The following is a 9,328-nucleotide window of genomic DNA, read 5'->3' as shown; positions in this document are numbered from 1 at the left end:
CAGAAGGCTCCTCCCCAGCACAACCACTCAGGCGCAGAAGCAGCAGAAGCCTGGCTCAGATCTCTTATTAATGAATGGAGCAGTTCCCAGGCTGCATCACTGCACACAACGCTCTCCGCGCTCTCCGCACGGCTCCTCGCTGCTCTGTGACACGGGAAGACAGCGGAAAAACATCAACAGCGACAACAACAACAACAACAACAACAAGGACAGCAGCAATACATACAGGAAGAGTGAAACAGAAGCAACACTGGCCATGAAGGGACGACAAAGACACACAGACACTCCTGATGAGGAGGCTACAGAGGACATGGCAGCAGCTATTAACAACGCGGACCCACACCCTGATCTCCGCCCACCAGATGCTTCTTCATCATCATCATCATCTTCTCCACCTCTTCTCCCATTAGCCTTGCCCCCCTCTACGTCCGCCTCTGCTCTTCTGGCCCTGGCCTCCCCGGCCACCAGGCGCTCCATCTCCATGGGAGACTTCCGGCGGGTGACCGGGGCCCTGCTGGCCGGGTCCGAGCCCGCGTCGGCCTCGGCCACGGCCCCCTCCTCCAAGCTCGTCACCCCCAGCTCCAGCATGGAGTTCGAGGCGGCCCGGCGGCGCCTCCTGGAGGTGGAGGAGCGCCAACGCGTCATCCGGGAGATGGAGCGGCGACTGGAGGAGCTGAGGGAGGTGTTCGTGCGCTCGGAGCAGGAGGTGGTGGTTCACGGGGAGCTGGTGTCGCGCATCTCCGGGGGCGCCCAGCAGGGGGAGCTGCACGTGGCAGAGAACAGCCAGCGGCTTAAGAAGGGCCTGAGATTCAAGAAGCACCGACCCACCATCGTCTTCTCCTCCATGCTTGGACTGCGCACGTGCCTCCCATGGCCTGTGAAGCTCAAATAGAACAAGAGGATTGTGTTTCCAGTGTTTTTTCTACCAATGCTTTACTGATGCGCTTTACGTAAAAAAGGACGATAGACCTCTATTCTTTAGCTTCTTTCTCACTCATTGACATGGCTGCTGTCCAATTTCCACCTCTCTGCTCTCGTATCCTGAGGCTGGTCCTCTGGGTGTTTAGAGTGCCTACTATCACAATTGCTAGTAAGGAGCTGCCTGGTCAGCACACAGACTCTAATGGTGCATCTCTGAGGAAATTCTCTAGCTAGCAAACTGATCAAACTGTACCACCGTAATGTGTACAAGATGTCATTATGTCTTCAATGTTTTCACAGATACTCAAGGTCTTGTTCGAGATCTGTGTGTCTAGGAGAGATCCATTATTGATGTAAGATCCAGGATGTAAGGTTGCTAGATGTTTTTATGTGAGTGAGGGATGACAGTTTTTTACCCAGATGATGTGGGAGGAGGGGTAAAAGATTGGCCTGTGAGGTAACACGCTATCAAGAGATTTTCTCTGCACCTCCTAACTTATGCAGAAGAGAACGAGGCTTACATAACATTGACTGGTTCACCGGAGCAAGACAGGAAGAGGAAGAGAGAGGGTGGGAGAGAAAAAAAAAAGAGATGAAGAGAAAGAGAGGGAAAGCATTGAACAATCTGCCTCCCCAACCTATTAAGAGAGGAGTGAAGGGCAACGAAAGAGAACAAGAGGTAGACGTGACGGGGATTGCTGCATTGTTATATAAACCCAAGCAGAGAAAGGGCAAGAAAGGGAAAAGAGAGGAAGTCAGAAAGAGAGAAAATACACAGATGGGAATTTAGGTGACAATGAAATGTAGAAAATGTGCCTTGGCTTCTCCGAGAACACTGGTCCACTCCAGCACCCTGTGTTTTTGGCAGCAAGAGCTGGATCCCCCTGAGTAGTTGTTACACTTCCCAAGAGGAGGACAGGTAACAAGGGAACGAGAGAAAGGAGGAGAGGAGTTGATTGTGGGACGATTCCACCTGTGGCCTCTTTTCATCCCGTCACCTAGCAACCACTCATCTCTCAATCCCCTTTTCTCTTCCAAGAACCTTCAGAATGTATCCAGCAGAGCACTGTAACCACGACACTGCTAGACAGCTGTACGAGTCTCCTGTATGTGCTGGAGGATTTAGGGACAACTCGCATTTCTGCTGCATTTATTTAAAAAGAACTAGAACGGACTATGTGGTCAATATAATTGAACAACAATATAATTGACAATATAATTGATAGAAGCTTGCTGTTGACCCTGCTCATTTATGTGATGATTAGGCGTTGCACTTAGGCTAAGCCTCACATGCATCAGCAAGGGAAGCAGAGGAAGACCGTCACATTTTTCTGATTGTTTCATGGTGTTGTGACGTAATTTGTATGTCAATGGCTTTGGCAAGCTGTTTAGTGACAGAGTGAATTTGCAGATCACAGTGACACTCTGAATGACACCAGGTCATCAAGTAAGATGTGCAGTAGCTACACTGGTATCATGTAATTCTTATCAACAATTTGTAGGAAAGAAATAATAGAGAAACTGTGGATGGCAGTTAGACGAGGCATTTTCATTCATCTTTTTTGTGTCAATGCCAAAAGAGTTGGGTTTGAACAAGTGATATGTGTGCACTTCCATATTTCCCTATTGTCCAGTGTCCCACAGACAGAGCTAGCGTGAGAGTGACTTTGACAACCTGTTGTCAATCAATCTGTTAGTTAGTTCTCGTTAGGCAATGATCATGCTTCACGTGCACAGCACTTTATCTGTGACCCATGTAGGCGACCTCATTTCTACAAAAAGATCGCACTCATTATTTGTCCTATTTCCTCTCCTTCCACCCATTTCTCTTTTCTTTGCATTAGGAAAGACTAAGTAGCTCCTCTACTCATCTATCCAACCCTCCCTCGCTTCAGCGGAGTGTGCGTGCGTAGAAAGCTCAGTCAATACACCAGGGGTATCTATTTTTGGCAATCGAAGGTTATGGCAGGGAGGCAGGGAATTCAATCTCAGCACGGTATCAGTTGGAAAAAGCATGTATGGCAATGAGAGTGCACTTTGGTATCTATCTATCTGTGCTGCTTTCCATGAGGGGAATTCTGAGCTATTAGAATAGTCAAATACACAAATCAAGTCAATAGTTAATACAATAGATTGAGACCACTGGTTAGCTCTGGTAATTTTTGCTTAGAATTAAGTATAAGGGCTTAAAGGATAATTTTTTCTAAGCTTATTGGGGATACAATTCATTTCAGGCAAAGTTCAGTGTTAACTTGGGTTGCATTCTCTGCTTAGTTCAGTGACCTACAGCATAGGTTTTACAGCATACGACATGATAGCCATGATGACCTTATAATTGAATGTTGACTAAGTCTTTATATAAGCATTAAATATGGCCATGGGATCTACTGCTTGCCATCTGTGTGCATATATCTATACCAAACCATAGTCAGACGAGAGTTGCTAGCAGAATATCTGTACTGAATAAAAAGGTCTAGTAGGCCTTAAACATGTATTCATGGTCCTATGTATATAACTATTGTTATAACTGAATATACTGTTGGCCTATACCACGCCTTTTCATAATGCCTTATGCAATGTTTGTGCATTGGCAATGATGATAATGGATGGTGATGATGATGATAATCACGATGAAGGCGATGATAAACTGGTAAACTCATGACCATCATAGACCTCATCCAGAAACATCATTATCTGGGCTGAAAAAAAAAATCGTGCACTGTTGTGGAACTGCACCTTTTGTGTTTTTCTATGAATGAAAAAGAAGACCACATTTCCCAAAGATCTCTGGGCCCACTTGCAGAATGAATGTAATGTTAATTGTGAAGTGTTTCTGTTTCTTCTCATCACTGAATATACACTATAGTCTCATCTACCTTGTTTGAACCTGTGGTTGAAAATAAACCCTTTACTTTACAAAGTATGTATTGAAACGCACCCATAGAGGAACACTACAGTCTATAAATATAAGAAAAATTCTCTTGTAGTTATTTGCCTGTCTTTGTAATTACATCTAAGGGTCACATGAATTCAACCAATAACAGACAAATGACTTGTGCTACAAGAGATTTCAGTCCTCAAATCCAAACAAACAACAAATGCGTTATTGAAGGATTATAGTGAACTGGACCATACAACTAAAAACCATTGCAGCCCTTTATGGACACAAATGCTGGCCAACCACAGGTCCAAAACCAGCTTTATGATGTTGTTTTTTTTATCCTTTGAATATCTTAATATATTGTGTTTGTTTATTTGTGATGTGTGGTATGGTAGAGTAATATTCATGTTCTACTGGAATAAGCACAGAACTTTTTTTTCTATCAGGTGTTTATTATCTTTATTTACGCTAAATCTTTAACACTGAAAATGTTTTGTTGACCGAGACTTGTAGTATTGTACTTTAGTATGAATGTTATGTTAAATTCTACTAAGAAAATGTTTAATTCATAACTTGCATAACAATAAGACCAGGTTTGGAGTCAATTTGCTTTCAATTCAAAATGTACATTGAAACTATTATTTGAAAAATTACAGAGCCTTAATTCCAAATAATTTCTTCCAGAAAAAAAAAAAAAAATCCACTTCCCAAATTGAACTGGAAGTCAATTAGATTGTATTGGAAGTCAATTGGACTGTACTGGAAGCCAACTGACCCCAACCCTGCATGAGATACTAACATTGCTTTTTAAAAGGCTATAGCTTTCTGCTGTGCAGTGAAAGAATGAATGTTTTGCTAAGGTTTATGTGCACATTTGCTAAGACTTATTTAACAGTTATTTAAGTTGCCTACTTCTCTTAACAGTATCATTTACTTGACTGCAGAGCTAAAATGTACAAGACTAGTAAATATTTGAGGATAGATTTAAATTTAAGCATTTAGCAGGTTTTGAAAGATAGGCAGGATGATTCGAATAAATGGAGCAACTGACTGAAATGTTGAAGAGGGTGTGTTTGTTCTTTGGTCTCTGAAGCTGGAGAGAAAATTCAAGTATCTTTGCGAATTTCTGCCATGAACTGTTAAAATGAAATTTGATGAAGCGTCTCAAGAAAACAGTGTAAGTTCTTTGCACACCTGAGTTTGTTGGTGACAGTGCGGGAGAAGACAATGTAGTGCGGGTGTGGGAATTAAAACAGGAGAAACCGGTGTCATTTTAGCCCATTTACTTCTGTCTAGGTCGAGTTTATATTAACCACCCTCCCCATCATTTTACAATGCATGCCAAATGTAATTAGTTGTTTTTTAACATTTACTCGTCTAAGTCCATCTTAAAATTAACTGCAGTCCCGGATAACAAAGACGCCCCTATTAAAAAAGACATGGATGAGACTGAAGGCGACATGGTTATTTCCTGGTGGAGACTTATCTCTTCCTGTAGATGTCAGGTGACAGTAAGCATGGGTCGCGCAGTGATATGGAAAACACTCAACTCAGGAACAACACAATGAAATAACTACAAAACAGACCAAATTGGACAAAACCAAATTAAAGCTTTGTGTTTACTGTGATGTAATCGCTCGCTCGAGCAATTTGCAAGTCTGTGGAAGTTGATTTTCCTACTGTACAAGAATGAGTGGCAGCAAACTTCTTCTGAAGGTAGGAACATGAGCCTTGATATCTCCATCTACACTGACTGTGTGCAGACCCCACAAGGAATAATATGAAGAAGAGAGGAAACCAGACGATTAGCCTACATACTTAAAAAAAAAACACACCGGTATTTAGGTATGCAATGTTTCTGTCTGACGACCTTCCTGAGGTATAGGTAAACATCCCAAGAGGGACCCCAAGACAATTTTTTTTCCTATAAGAGCTTCAAAGTCAAACCTCCTCCACTCTCAGTAGTAGCTAGTATAGGAAGCAGTAGAGTCACCTTGCAGCAGCTCACAGCAGTGATAGTGCCTGTTCAGCAGAAAACTGCTGCTCGACGTAACAAGATGCTGCAGGCCACAAAGAGGAAAACACTGAAAAAAACAGTAGTCATAACCTACACACATTTATCATGGCATATATTGTATTTGTTTTGTTGCCATATGGTGTCCTCCATTCATTAATTCGTTCATTCGTGCATGCATATTTGTTTACTCATCCTTCAGAGTCTCAGTGGTTTATTTGGTTAAATGGAGGTTAGATCACCATGTGCTCAGACAGTAGATATAAAGGGCAGAATTACAGGAAATATATCCCACTTCCAAGTGCTCATTACTGCAAGTCAGGATTTGTGAAGTTGCATTAAGCTCATGATTGCTGTTGCTCACTTACGGAAAACGCATTACCCATGCAGATGGGTTTTAGACAGGGGGATCTGAGCATCTGGGGAATTAGAAAGGTAGAACATCCTCGATTATGTTTTATTTTTGGAGCTTACAGACCCGCGAGCACACAAACTTGACATATTCATACACAAAAATGCTAATCATGGATCCAAGCCACTCTTCTCTTCCACACCAGAAACCATGCAAATCCTCGGATTAATACAGGCTTCACTCTTCATTTCAGGGATTACCATTATACTACACAGTGTGTACATTATGTGAATGTGTGTGTATATATATATATATATATATATATATATATATATATATATATATATATATAGATGTGTGTGTGTATGTGTGTGTACATGTATACATGCAAACACACAAATGGGTGGGGGTATTTGTGAATGGATATGTTTAGTGTATTGGAAACGCAACATTTTACTGAGAGTGCTTGTTATATATATGCATTAGTAGCCGCAGACGGGCCTGATGGATGGATGTGAGTGATTGTATGGGCCAATCAGGTCCAGGAAGATCAGTAGACAGAGCAGAGCGGGCCATGGCAGGCAACATCATTATCCTGGCTGGCTGTCAGTGAGGTGGCCTGTTGTGTAAGTGACAGGTTGGAATTACATCATCCTGGATCCAGGACAGAGGGTCAGGGTTATGGAGACAATGAGGGCTGCAGGGAAACATGCCAAGAGGGATGGATAATAATAATAATAATAATAATAACATTTATTTATATAGCACTTTTCTTAACAATGTTACAAAGTGCTTCACAAAAGGATAAAATACAATAAAACAATAATAATACAATATAAGTGAGTAAAATGAAATAATAAAAAAAATAATAATAATAAAATTCACACAGAGATAAAAGCTTTCTTAAAAAAGAATGTTTTAAGAAGAGATTTAAAAGCAGTGACAGATTTAGCAAACCTAATCTCAGCAGGTAACTCGTTCCAGAGTTTGGGGGCCCGGACTGCAAAAGCCCGATAGCCCTTAGTCACCAGCCGGGCTCTGGGAACGACCAGAAAGCCACTATCAGCCGATCTAAGAGGGCGCCCAGGCACATAAGGTGTTAGTAGATCTTTGATATAATCAGGGGCCTGGTCATGTAAAGCCTTGAAGGTCAACAGTAAAATTTTAAAATCAATGCGAAAATGAACGGGAAGCCAATGCAGGGAGGCCAGAATTGGATGGAGAGATAGCTGACGGGAGGGAGGAAGAGTGGAGCCGTAAAGTGTAAGCATGGTGCTGTGGGCAGGAGGGGGGAGAAGCTGTAGGCATGAGGTGAGAAATGACAGGAGGGATAGACGGAGAGAGGGAGGAGGAAAAGGAGGAGTGTACTATTGAAAGATGGGTGAGAGGAATAGAGTCTTGGATGGTTTGGAGAGAGAGAGAGAGGGATGAGAGTAGAATGTGGGACAGAGAGCAAAAGACAAATGACATTCACCGCACCTACTGAGCCTTCTGGGTATATTTCGGCACAATCCACACAGCTGCTGGCATGTAAGGCTGCAGCATCTGGAAACATGATAAACTAGCTTAGATATGATGCCTGGGGGATCGGCAGCCGCAGGGCCAGTATCATGTACTGGAGGCAGCTCTAAAAAGATAAAACAGTAAATTATGTTACCAAACCAAACATATATGCATGAATATGTATGACGATTTTCATCTAACCTTGGAAATTCAAACAGTTTCACCACTAGTAAATTCTCTATCCTGACATTTTTAAATTTGTATTTGCCAAGGCAAACACCTTGATGTGGAGGATTATGTGGGTCATTAGTTGACATTTTAAAAAATGTTGGTTCAAGAACCAAGCAAATCTAACAGGTTTTCTTTCTATGCAGAGTTTGTGTGTGACTGACTTGTGATATTTTCACTGTATGTCATGCTGTCATGTTCTTATAGAACCAATAGCTGACTGTGATGTTGGACCCCAAAGACCTTTTTCTGAAGTGTCTCTGGTGGATGTCAGGAAGAGCTGCTACGGTAACCACTAATGGAGTCGAGAATAAAGGAATGGATAACTACTGAACCACTAACTATAGTGCATTCTCAACACAAAGCAGAAATTTGCTGAATGCTCCTGAATACACAATACAGTCATCTCAGTTTTCACTGTAGAAGTGTATGGATGCTGATTTGATATTTTCTTTGTATGCCAGGAAAGACTATTTCTAATTTTGCATAAATGTGAATATTGAAGGTTTTCAATCATAATTTGATTTAGGTGTTTAAGGCCCAACAGTCTACTACAGCACATTTAGGTTGTCTATGTCAATATGATCAATATCTTTTGATCAACCTGTCTGTTGTGGTTATGATCCTAAATGTATTCAAATTCAAACTGCTGGGAAGGCCGATCAAGATTTATGGGATTTCACATTAAGTGTCACTGCTGATCACCATCCTTCAAACATTTCACCCTTTTGGAGCCCTTTTCATCAGAATTGCCTCCTCCTCCTCCTATGAATGTTGATTAAGGTCAGCGATCATGCTCCATGACAAAATGAAAAGTTTCATTCTAAAATGAGATTTTGAAAAAAACTGATGCCTACTCTTCCAAAATGGTCGCTGGTATAAATGTAAAGCACAGAAACAGTCTGAGGGGGATCTGCACCCACCATTCTCCCATCTTAATGCCTTTGCTTATAGAACTTATAATTTTGAAATACTGACTGATGAATTTCAGGAAGATTTCTATCATAATGGGTATATAACATTTTGGGATGAAACCCCCCACATTTAAATTCACTATTGCTTCACTGTAGAGGCTGTTGTCCTGTTGTCTTCACTGAAGTCTTTGTATCCCTCTCCACCCTATTTTTGTCTCTTGGTCGTAGCTGCTCTCCTCTCCTGTGCTCCGATGCCTGATGGGGGAGCAGGACGGGGCTGGAGCTGTGAGGAATGTCACACCTCTTAGATCAGTAGTACTAGGATTCATGGTTGCAGGGTTCACTGTGAAATTGGTGAACGTTTTCCCAGACCAAGTCTTTGTGAATTACCCTGCTGTACCGCATTAAAAGGTGCTGTTCTGCCAGAATGTAAGGTGTCAGAATAGTATGGACTGGGTTTCCTTCTATGGAATCAATAATACTAAAGGGAAATTCCACCAAATTTGATTTGGGCA

General features: G+C 41.8%; 1 protein-coding gene across 1 annotated transcript; it reads left to right on the top strand.

The window, feature by feature from the left end:
* Positions 1-256: 256 nt before the first annotated feature.
* LOC139920230 (uncharacterized) lies at positions 257-892 on the top strand. The gene has a single exon (XM_071910188.2). The coding sequence runs from the start codon at positions 257-259 to the stop codon at positions 890-892; it is 636 nt and encodes a 211-aa protein (XP_071766289.1).
* The last annotated feature ends 8,436 nt before the right edge of the window (positions 893-9,328 follow it).

The sequence above is a fragment of the Centroberyx gerrardi genome, chromosome 17 (genome assembly GCF_048128805.1).
Source record: "Centroberyx gerrardi isolate f3 chromosome 17, fCenGer3.hap1.cur.20231027, whole genome shotgun sequence".
Taxonomy (NCBI): domain Eukaryota; kingdom Metazoa; phylum Chordata; class Actinopteri; order Beryciformes; family Berycidae; genus Centroberyx; species Centroberyx gerrardi.
This window is presented reverse-complemented; position numbering and strand designations above follow the sequence as displayed.